At 29.8% G+C, this 16367-nt stretch overlaps 6 protein-coding genes across 8 annotated transcripts in view; 4 read left to right on the top strand and 2 right to left on the bottom strand.

The window, feature by feature from the left end:
• The first annotated feature begins 626 nt into the window (after nucleotides 1–626).
• LOC139988972 (protein lethal(2)essential for life-like) lies at nucleotides 627–1420 on the top strand. The gene has a single exon (XM_072006808.1). It carries the CDS (start codon nucleotides 824–826, stop codon nucleotides 1406–1408), a length of 585 nt encoding a protein of 194 aa, XP_071862909.1. The 5' UTR covers nucleotides 627–823; the 3' UTR covers nucleotides 1409–1420.
• A 1105-nt stretch (nucleotides 1421–2525) lies between these two features.
• Nucleotides 2526–3539, bottom strand: LOC139988973 (protein lethal(2)essential for life-like). The gene is made up of 2 exons (XM_072006809.1): nucleotides 3121–3539; nucleotides 2526–2914 (listed from the first exon to the last, which is right to left on the bottom strand). The coding sequence occupies exons 1-2, from the start codon at nucleotides 3440–3442 to the stop codon at nucleotides 2667–2669; spliced, it is 570 nt and encodes a 189-aa protein (XP_071862910.1). The 5' UTR covers nucleotides 3443–3539; the 3' UTR covers nucleotides 2526–2666.
• A 1621-nt stretch (nucleotides 3540–5160) lies between these two features.
• LOC139988900 (protein lethal(2)essential for life) lies at nucleotides 5161–7212 on the top strand. Its single transcript, XM_072006685.1, has one exon. The coding sequence runs from the start codon at nucleotides 5482–5484 to the stop codon at nucleotides 6055–6057; it is 576 nt and encodes a 191-aa protein (XP_071862786.1). The 5' UTR covers nucleotides 5161–5481; the 3' UTR covers nucleotides 6058–7212.
• Nucleotides 7213–7930: 718 nt separating this feature from the next.
• On the top strand, nucleotides 7931–8962 carry LOC139989080 (protein lethal(2)essential for life). The gene is given in 5 exon segments (XM_072006997.1): nucleotides 7931–8266; nucleotides 8269–8461; nucleotides 8463–8655; nucleotides 8657–8733; nucleotides 8735–8962. Coding segments are annotated over 5 exon segments (573 nt in total). The 5' UTR covers nucleotides 7931–8229; the 3' UTR covers nucleotides 8808–8962.
• Nucleotides 8963–12891: 3929 nt separating this feature from the next.
• LOC139988971 (protein lethal(2)essential for life-like) lies at nucleotides 12892–13803 on the top strand. The gene has a single exon (XM_072006807.1). The coding sequence runs from the start codon at nucleotides 13014–13016 to the stop codon at nucleotides 13650–13652; it is 639 nt and encodes a 212-aa protein (XP_071862908.1). The 5' UTR covers nucleotides 12892–13013; the 3' UTR covers nucleotides 13653–13803.
• A 1481-nt stretch (nucleotides 13804–15284) lies between these two features.
• LOC139988962 (uncharacterized) overlaps nucleotides 15285–16367 on the bottom strand; it is a 44023-nt gene continuing 42940 nt past the window's right edge. For all 3 annotated transcript variants that reach the window (XM_072006779.1, XM_072006780.1, XM_072006782.1), the window contains 3 exons: nucleotides 16042–16231; nucleotides 15627–15722; nucleotides 15285–15553 (listed from right to left, as the gene is read on the bottom strand). In XM_072006779.1, coding sequence (XP_071862880.1) covers nucleotides 15401–15553; nucleotides 15627–15722; nucleotides 16042–16231 — 439 coding nt within the window. In that variant the 3' untranslated portion in view covers nucleotides 15285–15400. The remainder of the gene's footprint in view (nucleotides 15554–15626; nucleotides 15723–16041; nucleotides 16232–16367) is intronic.

Raw genomic sequence — 16367 nt, 5'->3', positions numbered from 1 at the left:
CAAGTTAATGAAATTAAACTTATTAATACTCAACAATTATTAAGTTTTATGAATTAAAAAAATTTTTGTTTAACAAGAACATCTTAAATAAGCAATTAATTACTAATATATGTTCCTTTTAAAACAAGCATATTTATATGAAAATATACAAAATTTTAATAATTTCTCAATTTTCCATAACACACTATTACAATATTAAATTACATGTAAGACAAAATATGAAGAATTATGTCATTTTCAGGAAAACTAATCGTTTTTTATAGTAGGGAAACAAATTTAAAAAAGTGTTTTGTAATAAAATTTTTATACCTGATTTCAAAATTGTTTACAATTTCAAAAAAATGAAAAATGTTTACAAAAGTAAAGTAAAAATCATAATTTTCTATTGAAGGAATAGTCTATAAATTCTAGAAAATTCTTATCAAAACATATTTTTCTTTTCCTATACCTTGACATACATTCTAATATATAAATACACATATAAACTTTTGAGTCGATATAGGTTATTAGCGTAATTGTATGTATGTACAATATTGTATACATACAATATATAATACGTATTACTTATGTTATATGTAAGTACATACATACAATGCTCAACAGTCGGACAGTTCTCGAAGTCTCCTGAAACGTTGTGACTACCTATGCCCTGCGCATACTCGCAGATAAATACAGCCAGTGGACGACGCCTTCGTCAGTGTTTCGTTAGCAACTAAGCAGTGAAGATCGCGAGTTTGAGCGAATTTAACGAAATTTCATTGAACAAGAGTATCCTGTTACATATCTTGGTACATTACCACTAATCAAGCTAAATCATCGCAAAATGTCTTTGGTACCATTGCTGTTTTCTGACTGGTGGGAAACTTTGGATCGCCCGCATCGTCTGCCAGATCAGAATTTCGGATTGGGTCTCTACCCGGAACAATTAATAACGCCAAGTCGATTGGGATTATATCTACAACCACGAAAAAGGAATACTTACGTTAGCAGACCATGGTCTGAACTGTTCCATAACAACGATAGAGGCACCTCGACTGTTCAAGCAGATAAGGACAAGTTCCAAGTCGTGCTCGATGTTCAACAATTTGAACCAAACGAAATTGACGTTAAGGTTGTCGACAAGTTTGTCATCGTTACCGCAAAACATGAAGAGAAGCGCGACGAACATGGCTGGATTTCTCGTCAATTTGTTAGAAAATATCTGATTCCGGAACAATGTGACATTGATCAAGTCACATCGCAGTTGTCGGCAGATGGTGTCCTTAGTATTAACGTTCCAAGAAAGGATCAAAAAAACGTAGAAAACGAACGAGTAATAAAAATAGAGCAGACTGGTAAGCCAGCAATGCAAACGAAGCCACCTAAGCGGCAACAACAGAAGCAAACTGAAGAAAAAGAAGAGAATTAAAAATTCCATTATTATCATATTCCATCTCTAATGGTAAAGTTCTACCATTTATTATATTTCCTATTTAATATAACAATCGTGTATTTATCGTTCGATATAAACTATAACGAACAACATTGTTACATTCTTGTCGTTGCATTTACATTAACTATTATATGAATATTATTATATGAATGTTATTAATTAACATAAGTTATTAATAGCTAATTATGTTAATAAGTATAGCGAGTAAGTACTTTATTTTTGTTTCGTGATACGCTTTATTTTCATAAACATGTGAATGTAATACGCATTATCTGCAAGTATGTAAAATTTATATATTTTTTTTGTTAATAAATTTGTAAGTAAATAGTACTCATAAGTTTTACTTTTTAATTGTTATTACCTTAATTCTACCTACAATCCTAAAATAATACAATTTTTAAAAGCGGTGCACTTCTCTTTATTTTTTATGAAAATTTTACAATAAAATAGTTTTTTTATCTTTATCCGTAAAAAATGATAGGTAGCGATAAGTAACTAACTCGTCACATTCTTTGGGATGTTTTATTGGCTTTACTTATTTAACAAATAAATTAGAAATTTAATCTATCTTGCATTTAACACTATATTATACTATGGAATGCTGGAAATTTATATCAATATCTTTTGTTAGCAAATATAAAATTATGAAATGAACTTTCTATTATATTACATAACAAACACTGTATCTCAACTCTCTATATATATCGTAATTCAGTTACACGATGTTTAGTAACAAAAAGAAGCAATGTTTGACACGATCTTCTTGCTTGAAAGAAATTTCGATACTTAATGATTTTATTGTTTCCAAAATGGAGAAACATAATCAAGTTACTGTTATATGTACATATACTTCTGCAATGTGTGAATAACAATCAATAAAATGTGAAGCATAACCTTTATGTTACGACGTTGTCGGATGCGATAGAATACTCCTATTGTCTATAATATTATCTGATTCAATTTCATTCCACACAAACATTTATTTTTTCTTATTGTTAAGCTTGATAACTTCCATAATAATTGGAAAGATTAATTACACTGTCCAAGCGAATATAAGGAATACAAGTGATACAGGTGGCTAACAAGCATTAAACAATTTGTATAATATGTGTACGTACATATATTATTTATTCATACACAATCTTCAAATTCTTAATACACATAAAAAAATATTTTCACAAGTATCTGCGCACACTAAAAAACAGGTAAAAATATTAAATATATATACAAGCTTTTACTGCTTTTGCTTTATTTTCAGAAATTCGTCGTCTTCCATCGCTTTTCCCGTTTGTTCGATTTTAATGGTTTTTTCTCGCTTTCTTTCAACAGTTTCTGGCCTTAACGGTACTGTTATTGTTAAAATACCATCTGTAGACAAAGTACTCGTAACCCTTTCAGGATCACATTGATCTGGTACTAAATATTTTTTAACGAAGTGTCTGGAGGTTAGACCGTGATCGTCTGCTCTGTCTTCGTGTTTTCCTGTAAAAATAACATTCTATAAACCTCGTAATATACGACAATATCGTAACAATTATTAATAATTGTAGCTAATTTTTGTAAGACTCGTTAGCAGTTACTTCTATAGATGCTAATATTACATCATAAAAGGGACAAATGATATATAATTTTCTTTTTAACATTTTTAAATTCTGGATATTAATTAAATGTATCTTAAAGACACTTACCTTCTACAATAATGAAATTGTCAACGACTTTTACACCGACTTCTTCTGGTTTGAATTGTCGTACGTCGAAAATTATCCGAAATCTGTCCTTATCATTTTTCATTATGGATCGTCCACATTCTTCGTCTCGTTCCCAATTCATCAGTAGTCGATAGTAACTGTATGGAAATGATTTAAAAGATGGTCTTTCAAATACCGAAGAAAAAAATTGATTCGGTCGTAATCCTCTGCCAAAATGCTGATCAAATAACTGGTGTGGTTGCTCCAACACTTCCCACCAATGGGAGAACAATCTTGGAATTAATGTCATTCCCCTTCTCATTTTTTAATTCTTCTGTTTATCGATATTTTTATAAAGATAGAATTAACTTTGCAATTGAAGCAAGAACATGTGCGTATTCCTTGCTTGATCTCTGTATACTGACAGCGCATGCCGGCAACCCAATGCTTTATATACTCAATGTGAGCTTTGCACATGCGAGGATAATAGAAACGGCAGTCAAATTTTTTTCTCGAAAATTCTGAAAACTTCTATCAAAATATAGGTTGATCAATATTTCGATCGATTTAATAATTTATAGTAATTAATAACATAAATAGAATTGTTGATAGCGAAAAGTAAAGTATTTTTACTTAAAACATTTTGGCGCGAAATAAATGGTAGATTTCATGTACATATTTTATTTTACATAATTTAATATCGTGTAATGCATCTTTCTGTAAATATTTCTAAAATAATCTCGTGCTGCCTATTCAAAACTTCTGATAAATTGCATCAACCTAGTTCGTTACATCTAGTTAGTTAAAGTTCGGTAATGTTGCATCAGCTTTATGATCTCTATATGGCAAAGACATATATTCTTATTGAACCGAATAATGATTCATGCGTATATTTGTATATACATATTATAATAATACATATACATGTATAGAGAGGTATGTATAATATAATATTGAATATATTATTGAATAAAGGAAATTAAATTAGTTACGTAAATTTTGTAACGTAAATTGTCAAATTTTTGTTTCTCATTTAATAGACATAATTTTTAAACTATAAGATAATATTTCATGTTATTGTAATAAATTTTTTTGCATGAATTATACCATGTTTGATATATTGTTTTATATTTTTAAATTACTATCATTCTTTATTTAAATTTGACATTCTCATGGTACATGTGATATTAATGGCTACTCGTATCGATTTTCTGAAAGAATTTTTAAAGGAAACACTGACCACGCACAATGTTGTACAACGTTTCTACATATGTACATTATATCCGTTATCAAATATCTACAAATGATTATTTCAGTATCAGAAATGTGAAAAAGTGTTTCAGATAAATGTTATATGGTATCAAGAGAGACATATAACGATGATTTTTAATCTTGAAATAACGTTAGAGAGTTTGATGAAGGTCACATTTAAGCTTTCAAAAATCTCTATATTTTTTGTTGCATATTATTATAGCTCATATTAACGTTTTATGTTTCATTCATATAATACATACTGCAATTACCATTAAAACCATTTTCTAACATGAACAGAAAATTAATTAGTTAATATTATTAATAATAGAATGCATTTATTTTATGTAGTTAGTCATATGTGATAAAATAGCACAGTTTTATACTTATTATATTGAGATATTTCAGCGATCTGGTGCTGGGATCTTCGACAAAATTTCACCACATGCTGGTTAACTCAGAAATTTTAAATTACAATCAAAACGTCACTATTTTTCAGTTGAACTATATCCTATTTTATTGACTGTATATATGTACCTACATTATATCTATTGATCACACCCAAAATAGCATCTATTATATTTGGTTTTTTATTTCAAAACATCCTTAAAAAATATTTTGCCTTTGAGTAAATTCTTCAGTTAATTTTTTTATGTTCTTTAATGATTCAATTTTATTTGCACAAAGGTATTCTTTTACTGAAATGATAGTGAAATTGTTGATAGTAAAAGAATATAACTTAAAAAGTATTATAAATTGATAGATTTGGCACTATTTATATAGAATTATCTGAGATTGAATATTAAGGATAAAAAGATATTGGATTCGAGTCATTTGTATAATTATCCACCTATTTTTTCAAGCTTCAACAAATTTTGTTTTGCGCGTGCTTGCAAAGTTTCTAGACGCTTGTCCGTTCGATTGGAGCGCTTCTCCTACATGCTACGCTCATGTTGGAAAATACTGCAGTCTGTTCTGAACAGTGATCGCATTAGTGCATCTATCACAAAGTGACCAAATATTGAGATTATAATAATATTAAATCACGAAAAATCGAAGAACCTCGATTAATCTAATTTATTTGAATTAGTCAAAAATCTACGAATCTAAATGTCTCTAGAACAATTATTCTATCCCAATTGGTGGGAAAATGTGGAGCGTGCTCATTTAGATCAAAATTTGCCCCTTGGAATTAATCCAGAAATTCCGATTCCAAAAATTATGTGTATGTACGTATGCAAATCTCCGATGAAATACTACAGGCCATGGGATGAACTCCTGCGTAAAGGAGAAGGGGGTGTATCAACCGTGTTGGCTAACGGAGACAAATTCCGTGTGGATTTAGACGTGCAGCAATTCGCACCCGAAGAAATCAATGTTAAAGTCGTAGACCGTTTTGTCACTGTTGAAGCAAGTCATGAAGAAAGGGAAGATGAACATGGTTGGATCTCCAGACAGTTTACGAGGAAATACATAATTCCAGAACAGTGCGATATCGATCAAGTTTCCTCGAAACTTTCATCGGACGGCATTCTTTCGATCATTGTACCACGCAAGCAAAAATTAACTTCGGATAGCGGAAGGGTGATTAAAATCGAGCGGACCGGTAAACTGTCTGTATGCGACATGCAGAAAGAAAAAAACGAAGAAAACAAGGACAAGGAGGAGGAGGCGCAGGAAAATTGAAGCTCAGCACCGAGTGATATACCGACTTTTATTATCTTATTCTTCGATACTATTTGTAGCTCCTATCGCGAGTATTTATTTGGTGTTTACATCAGCGAAATGCTTTAAGCAAATTTATTTAGATATGTAAATAACTTTTCATGAGTATAAATCTACTTTAAATACATGTACTGATTTAATTGGGCGAAAAGATATATATATTTGTTAACATATATCCTGATTTGTATTATTCGAATGAATATTCATTAAATTACATGTACTGGAATTAATAAGTTGTCCTATGTAATACATGTATGAAAGTAAGTAAGCAAGTACCTCAACTGCTGTATGTGCCTTGCAGGCAACAGATCAGATATTATGTTGAGATACATTTTATTTTAAAGGTAATGTAAGTAGCTCGATCCGATGAAATCTAAGTTAAATCTAAGGGTAGTAGAAAATGTAAGGAAAACAGATTTTATTTTTATATTAATTATTTGAAGGAAGCAATTGAAAATGATAATTTCGTTTAAAATTTTAATCATCTTTAAACGGACTATTAGTTGTTCTACTCAATCAATATTATCTCTAAAGGATATTAACAGTAATACCAATTTTAGATGTATCTGTATTAGGAAATTACTGAATAGGAAATCATATCCTATCGAATAGTGTAATATTTTCATGATGAATAGAGACTGCATTTATGATATGTGTATATCTATGTATGTATGTGTGGTAGGTGTAAAAGAAGGTTAGGTTCAAACATTAATGATAAATTTAGCTGACGATGTAATGTTGTTAGCAGGAAATATAGAACAATTATGCTTTTTGTGTTCTTAAAATTTACCAATAAAATGTATAAAGTTAAAATAAAAAACTATAAATAATTAAGTATGGTATTTACTAATCCAAGGTTTACATATAAACCGATCTGAGGTTAGACTGTCGTCTCATGCTTACAAGTACCTGCAGTATCCTGCATAAGTATCTGAGTCAAATTTTAGTCCAAAAAAAAAACTTTCTAGCTAGATCTCGCCCTATCCCACCGGAATTTCACCAATCCATCCCGATCCCATAAACTTAGGTACTCGCACACTCCTAATTGTAAGATAAAAAAGTATTTTATTTTATTCTTTCCTGCCTTAATGAGAAATATATTAGAACTAAATTAAATAATTACAAGAGATATAAACGTTGTTTTGTATTTTTATCCCGTTAAATTTCATTAGAATGGTTTTGTAAACTAAATTAAAAACATTTGTATTTGTTTTTTTGTAAATATAAAATAGAATAATAAATACATCGTCGTTAACACTATTACTTTTGATACCAATGAACGTCACAAATGATAACACACCTAATTAAAACTTAAACATAAATTTTCATGGATTTTACATACGTATATTGTACACTTAAACATAAATGACTTATATTGCTTTTCTTACTATCTAAAATTCTCAAAGAATTCGGAACTGTTCGTGACTAATCTTAAGTTCATGACAAAGCATATCAAATACATACAAATATCAAGTTTATGACTCATAACAAGTTACTTATGTGTGTATTGCGTAATATATTCGATTGCACGAAATTGCACGAATATGTACAATCATACAAAATACGTATGAATTTTACATATTTTATGAATAGGCAATCCGCTATCGATTTCGAGGTTAAATGTCTCTGAACCCTTGTGCATTAAAGAACCAGTTCATCGATCGTTAAAGCTATGAGCTGTATTTACATCATGTTGCGCAAGTGTGCTATGTAGAACTGATGTTTGATAAAAAGACGACGGTAATATTTAATTTAACCTAGTGTTTTCCCATCACATTCGCTACTTGCATAACGAATACATACGTAATAAAGTTGTATAAAGACTGTATAAAGACTTGTATAAAGACAACTGCTTGGCTGCCACTGATTGATTTACGTGTGAACGATGCAACAGTACTACGGCACAATCAACTGCAAGTAAATCAACAATAATTCATATTTATTGCACAATGTTAATGTTTCCTAACCTACTAGCGATTATTAACAATTAATGTTAATATTAATTCCATAGAATAAACATTCTAATAATTCTAGTAGATGAAGTATTTAAATTACTTATATTCGAAAAGTGCGGGAACATTCCTAAATCAAATGTACATAACATTGTGAGTTTACATTGAAAATAATCACGCAATGCCGCTAATACCGATGTTGTTTTTCAACTGGTGGGAAGTCCAGACCGACCTCATCGCCTCTGGGATCAGCATTTTGGTACGACGGTAGATGCAGATGATCTTTTCAATGATCTTGATCCTCTAAACGCAGAAGTTTTGGTCTGTCGAACGCATAGACGCGGCAAAAGACATCATCATCATCATCATCATCATCATCATCATCATCATCCATTCTTTAAAAGTTTAATCAAAAGCTAATAAGGATAAATTTCAAGTATCATTAGATATATCGCAATTTACACCAGAAGAAATTACCGTAAAAGTGATAGATCAAAAAGTCATCATCGAAGCTAAACACGATGAAAAAAAGAACGAGCACGGATGGGTGTCCACGCAATTTGTCAGAAAATATATCACACCATCGCAATGCGATGCAATGCGATAGCAACCAAATGGAATCACATTTGTAGTCTTACGATATTTTATCTATTTTGGCACCTAGAAAACAGACTTTACAACCTAAATGTGGATGAACCAACTTTGACCAATCAAGATGATAATACGAACGACACATCAGAATCACAAAGAGAACAATAAACACTATAACGAGAACAATAAGAATCACAACAGCAACATCATCGTGGTAAAAAAGGCAATGTTAAAACTGTATAAATCATCTTCATCATTTATTTCTTAATTATCCATTTCATTTATTTCTTTTTATTAAATGTTATAAGACAACACTTGTACATTGTGTGTAAATGTAAGTATTAAAAATATAAACTCTGTATTATTGTTATCTTTAAGAAATAAACGATTCTTTTTGACTTAAACAACATTAGTTTCTTTCTACTTTTTCCCCTCCCATTTGTTAAACATTTAATACTAGATTTAGTGAAGAATATGCAATGTTTATTCACGTTATTTAATAAATCATACAGAAAATTAGTCATTATTCAGAAAAACTACCTTTCCTCTGATTTTGATGATTTTGAAACATGTTTTAAAGCTTAACATTTTGAACAACTTTACATATCCTATACATATAAGCGACGGTTAACCTTAATTTCTCAGGCATTTGCAAAAAACTGTTGGTACAATTATGGTGAATTTTGCTTATAATTGTGCAGTTATAGTAGCATATGCGTTAGTATTGGTTGTCGCATATATATATATATATATATATATATATATATATATATATATATATATAAACCTGTATAAACTCTAAACAAAAGACAAGAATTAGATTTGAGTTAGATATTATTTTATCCAACCGTCACACTACATCGTGAGGCGGCCGGCATCCAAACTGACGCATACACAGTCATGGACGTACAATTATAGACAGAATTCACTGTACTGATACCAGCAGCTTTTTGCGAATATCTCAAAAGCTGGAACTGACCGATGGTTATATGTGTAGGAAAAAATTGTTTAAAGTATAACATATTTTATAACATATTTCAAAATCATCCAAATCGGAGAAAAGGCAATTTTTCTGCAGTTTAGCTTATTTATTTATGTTAAATAATTTTCCACTAGTCATATTGCGATGTTATATAATAAAATATATTCAATAATATTCTAATATAAAGTATTAGAGTATTTATCTAATATAAAATATAAAAAAAATGCTAAATATATTCAAATATAAAGCCTTTAATTTAATTTATCTAAATTATCCCTAAAAGACGCAATTCATAGTATGAAACAATTAAGAACATTTAATGAAGTAGATATGAGAAAAAATACTTCTCTCGATATTTCTAAAATACTACATATATATTTTAAAATTATTTTTCGATCAAATTAGAAACTTACTTTTATATAAAATCCATAAATTTATTAATATAATTATTTGTTATTTAAAAATACTTTAATTTGCATCTAGAAGCGTCTAGAATTTTTCAGAGTACACTAACCTGTAATAAGCTACGTGTAGTATATGAGCTTGCAGCCAGCACATACATTACATATACACATACATGAAAGTTAGCAGCTTAAGCACTGAAAAACATCAGTTTCATACCGTACAAGAATAGTCTACAAACACGTAGTAAATAAAACGTTTATATTAGATATCTTGTTGTGTTTTGTATACAATTTTATTGTTTTTGAAGTAAGAAAGTACAGCTGGAAAAAAGAAAAATCGCAATTGCTCAAGTACTATCTTAATTTTTCAAATTTGGATTATTTTGAGTAATAGTAATAACTTTTAATAAATTACTCGAATATTTTATGAAGATATTTACAACTCAATATAGATAGTTGTAAGGCTATGTACTTTAGTTAACGTTTAATTTGAATTTATTACGATATATATGTAATGTTATATTTACAAATTACATTGTACATACATATGTACATATCAGAGCACGTCGAGAATATTTGTGTCATAATAGAATACATTCAAAATATAATTCGACTAACAATCTTTTAAGGTGATATTTAAAAGATAAGGTGATATTTAAAAGTATCAAGGCCATATTTTTACCCAAATCATGTGAATTTCTTTTTCATTTTCAATATTTACAATCTTACAACGAATTAGATTTAAATTTGAATCATTTTGATCGATAATATGTTCAATAGTAATGACAAAATTCTGTCAATATATAAATATATATGTCGGAGATGAAAGGACAATGGGGCCACCCGTTGGAATTACTTGGAAAAACCTCAATAGCATTCACGAAATAACCCAAACACAGCCATTCGAAACTTGAGACAATGAGCTTGGGCTCGAGGTGACGACCGGTCGCCAGGTGTAGCCACGGTTACGGGATGAACGTTCCACCTAACAGAGATATGAAGTTACATAGCTTTCCTTTAAAGAATTGGCCGTACCGGCACTTGACAATAAAACATTCCAACGGCCACACACAGACCCCATTCTTTGGGTAAGATGGTCGCCAGATGCCGACGCATCATTCGCAGTTCATGTTCAGATAGCCTGAGGAACCGTTACAAATCTTAGGATCTGGTTAACTAAAGTCCTTTAGATTGGCAAACAGTCTTTATTATATCAGCCCGTATATCTGTCACCTATTGCGGCAAGATACAGGAGATCTGCTTTTCTCACGTACGACGTTTCCCGCTAGGAATCCTCTCTCGAGAGCGGCTAGCATCCTTTTCTAACCGCCAACATGGAGATTAACCAATTAACAGCAACGTCTATTTCCCTCACCCTCCGAGCGGAGGCTTTCTTTGACGAATCCGATGACCTCGTGCCATTAGGCACATCCCACCATAGTTTTCCTCTGCAGCGTCGTTGCGACGGAAAGTCATTCTTTTTTTTACAGTCGCATTAGTTAGATACCTAGTGTGTTTGTAATCAAGCGATCCTTGTATCACGAGGAGTAAGTCGAGTTCGACTTAGACTTTGAAGTAAAGTAGATCAGTTATCCCGTGGGCCGTGGATTCGCTATACCGACCCCACGATCGTTGTCATTATCGTTCGAGTATCGAGACCGGTAGTTCATCTTGTATTTGTGACAATAAAAGATATCGATTGTACACCGACGTTGAGCGACCCTGGCGCAGATTCTTTACACGCCCCAAACCCAAGTGTTAACCATAACCCGACATATATATTGAAAATATAAAACCATGTTTAATATTTATAAAATGTAATTAATGGATTTCGATAAGTTCTTGAAACATTGGTTATTTTGTTCCTAAAACATTTTACATCTTTTAATATCTTGTAGGTGTATGATACATCTTTTCAACATTCTATTTAAGTATATATATATATATATATATATATATATATATATATATATATATATATATATATATATATATATATATATATATTAAGTATATATATATATATATATATATATATATATATATATATATATACCTTTACAAATTTTATAAACCTTTACAAATACACGTTAAGTGATTGATACAATTGATAGATAAATCTAGAATAAAACTTTTCATAAAATCATTGTACTATTAATAGATAGTCGCCTGCGATGACTAACTCTTATTAAAACATCGTAGATTTTGGCACACAATTGCATTTATATATGAGTCATAAGACTAAAATTGCACTGATTAGTGTGCAGAATTGCCGCTAATTGCATCTGGATAATATGTATCTAGATGTTTCCATAGAATCATGTACTTTATTGAAAAATCAATAAGTATGACAATATATATTTATTATTTGCATTATTTGTGATTGATACTGATGATGATAAAGTTAAAAACGTGATAAACTGATTGATTTTTAGAAAATATTTTGTAAATGTAAAGTTTCATTGAAGTACGGTTGAAATACTATAAAATTCATGCATTCCAATTATGATATTCATAAATTCTTATGTAACTAGGATGATTATATTAATACAATAATCGAATAGCTCTTCCTTCTGAAGTAAAATCTTTCAGACATATATGTTACTTTTGTATAAACAAAAATACTAACTTTCGCCAGGTGTACGGCTATAGATAAAAGATCTTTTTAATTATCATATTTGTACTTACTATATGTACAAAATTATTCTATAGACAGCTAGGAACAATATCTATATGTAAAAGTATCTTTGTAGATAAGTAGAATAGGGAATTTTCTCAAAACTTCCTAACTCTGAATCTCGAATGTTCTGGATACTCTATCCGCTATGTACAGCTGGTAGAGGGCAGCTATAAATACGCGCGTCGCGAGCCATAGAAACAGTATACTACAAACATTTGAACTGTGAACGTCAAGAGTGAATTCCTGTGAAGAAATCTGTAACTGAATACGTTATTTAACGTATATAGCTACCAAGTAATTCAGTCAAAATGTCTTTGATACCGTTGCTGTTCTCCGACTGGTGGGAAGAACTGGACCGTCCACACCGACTCTTCGATCAGAATTTTGGTTTGGGGTTGTATCCTGAGCAATTATTGAATCCAAGCATCCTCGATCAATACATCTTACCCCTTCGAGATCGAAGATTGAGAAACCCACTGATGTACTATAGACCATGGGGTGAACTCCTGCGAAAAGGCGAAGGAGGAGGTACATCTACGGTAAAAGCGGATAAGGACAAGTTCCAGGTAATTTTAGATGTTCAGCAATTTAAACCGGAAGAAATCAACGTCAAAATCGTTGGCAATTCTGTGATCGTCGAGGGAAAGCACGAAGAGAAACAAGACGAGCATGGTTGGATCTCGAGACAGTTTACCAGGAAATATTTGATTCCTGAGCAATGCGATGTTGATAAAGTAACATCTAGTCTGTCGTCTGATGGTGTACTCAATATCACTGCGCCTAGAAAGGACGAACCGAAGATTCAAAACGAAAGAACTGTTACTATTGAGCAGACGGGTAAACCAGCGTTAAGGGAAGCAGAAGAAAAGGAGATGAAAGAGGAGGAGAAAAAGCAGGAAGAGAAGAAGCAGGAAGAGAAAAAGGAGGATGAGAAGGAAGAAAAATAAAGCCTAAAAAATGTGTTAAATTATTAATACATATTCTTCTGTTTGTGTTCTGTTCCGTCTTTATACATGCCAAAGCGCATTTTGTCATGTAATTTGATTTTTGTACTTTAAGTTCAGATTTTTTTAAAATGAAATGTTCGATAAAATATAATTTTGAATCTCTTTCTATATATGTATATATATAAAAACTTATCTATATTCTTTATATTTAATCTGTGCTTTCTAGATTGTTAATCTGTAAAATGTCTATGTAAAACATATGAAAATTAAAGTATTAGTTTTCAAGTTATTGTTATTTATTTTAGTTATTCAAAAATATGAGAGGATTACTTTAAATTACACTATTAGCTTATAGACATTAACATTAGAACATTATTGTTAAAGTAATTTGTTCTACATACATAATTGTAAAAAGGTTTCAGCTGCTATTAAATTGTAAAAATTATGTATAGTAATTGAAAATTATCGAACAACTATCAAAATACAACTTTTATAAGCTCATATTGTATACGTATGTAATATAGATGAAATTTAATAAAAAAAAGTATTGAAAAATAAATTACAAAATGTAACAATAATTTTTATGCTACATTTAGGTGTTAATGTGTCCATATTTAAAATATTTCAATATAAATAAACTGTAAAATCTAATAGAAGTAAGTAATATACAAAGTTTGTATATTTGTAACTCTTACTAAGAGTTTTAGCCAATACAATTACAATATCATATATATTATATGTAATATTAATTTATAATTTATTATAAATTTTTTTTTATTGTTAGCTTTATTGCTAGCCCACCACTTTGTTTTTTTAAATATAAATAGTTTATATACAATTAATGTAAATTGACTGAAGTAGCTTAAATATTTTATCTCAGAGCATTATAATGTTTAAGATTATAGAGATATAAATAAAACTTGTAGTTAGTGCCTATCAAGTTCTAAATTAGATTACATCAAATTTAATATAATCTTTGCAAATAACATAAAACAAGTATGAACAAGTCCAATAATGCAAATATATTCTATTTACTATTTCATTCGTTGTACAATTTGAGATAAAAAAATTTGTATCTTAATATTTTTGATGAAACGGTGTAATTATGGATTATTTTGAATTGACAAAATTTTCGCTTTACATTAATTATGACATATTTTTACCAATTTACATTTCTAAATTATTGTCAAAAAACAGAAAAATTGAATTTTTTAATTCACATTAAACATTTCTGTTGCAAGCACCATGAATTACTACATATAATTTTTACTAGACTTTATTACGTAAGACCTTTTAAAAATATTTGGATTATTTTTTACACTAGAAAAATCGATGTTTTAAAGAAATAGTGCAATATCGTAACTAACAATTAATTGATAAATTTATTAAAAACAACGTTTTTCTTTTATAAAAGAATAATAGAATTAATCTCGTAATTAGACTGCGGATATTTATGCAAATTCACATTTTAATGAGCATAACTAAAAGACTAGGATCTATGTAGAGATTTGTTTGATCTAAATGTTATAATAAGCACTGCATTTTGGATATCTTATATATGTTCATTCTATGCATTCCTGCATCTTTAAATTTGCCATAAATACATAACAATCCGCAATCTACCAATAATCATTTCTTTTCTTTACTTTTATTAAGTGGAACTTGGTAAACAAATGTCTTCTTTAAACATTGCTTTCTGCTACAGTCTTAGAATTTACAAAGCATAAAATATACCGGAATTATTAATATCAGCTGTCCTTCAATACTTCTTTCAAAATAGATCCTGTATTTCTGGCTGGGATAAAATCCGGGAATGTTGGTAAATTTACATTGGAAAGTAACGAAGTAGATTGTGTTGATGACGTAGAATGTTGCCTACTATGACCAGGTCGTGGTAATGGCTAGGAAAAAAATAGTTCATTGGAAAACATCACATATGTGTATAAACAAGAAACAAAGAAATACTGTCCTTACCGATGTTTGAATTGGTAATGCTGGTAATTGTGGTTTAGGTTTCGATTCGTTTTCTAGAAATCTAATAAATGCTGCTGACAAAGACGCTTCTTGATCCTAAATAATATAATTATTTCATTTCTATATTATATTTCATATTTTTTATAAAAATATTTATTTAATTATGTATATTTATAAGTGAGTATATGATCAGAGAGGAAATGTTTTTTCTGGTATGATCGATGTCATATACCGTATATGTATAACCAGCGTCAAATAATTCGGTATCTCGATATCTCGCAACGGTAATTTATAAGACCCGCGAATATATGTATCGTGGAATGGAGAATAATATTAAACTTATTTGATGTATTTGTTAATGAGTAATCTTGTATTATGTAGTGCAAAAAACTGTTTAAAAAAAAAATTAATTTACCTTATTAGGAACGGTAGATCCACCAGTTAAACGAGAAAACCAGCTATTTTGTCCGACTGTATTACTCAACCCTGCTTTATCCTTTTCTGTTTCATTGAAATCCAAAATTGTGGAAAACACTCTAAGCACCGAAGATTTATCTGCTGCCGACGAGGACAGGTAACCCAATAAGAGGTTTTTAATGAGAGTCCTAAAAAAAGTGAATGTTTTATTTACAATTAAAGAAAATCTTTTTTACGATAATTTTATACAAAACAATAGATAAATTTAAATTTAGAAACATAACTAAAGTGTGAAATTCTAATTTTCTCTACAAAAAATATTCA

Source organism: Bombus fervidus, chromosome 7 (genome assembly GCF_041682495.2).
Source record: "Bombus fervidus isolate BK054 chromosome 7, iyBomFerv1, whole genome shotgun sequence".
NCBI lineage: Eukaryota > Metazoa > Arthropoda > Insecta > Hymenoptera > Apidae > Bombus > Bombus fervidus.
Note: the sequence above shows the minus strand (reverse complement) of the source record. Positions and strands in the feature narration are given on the sequence as shown.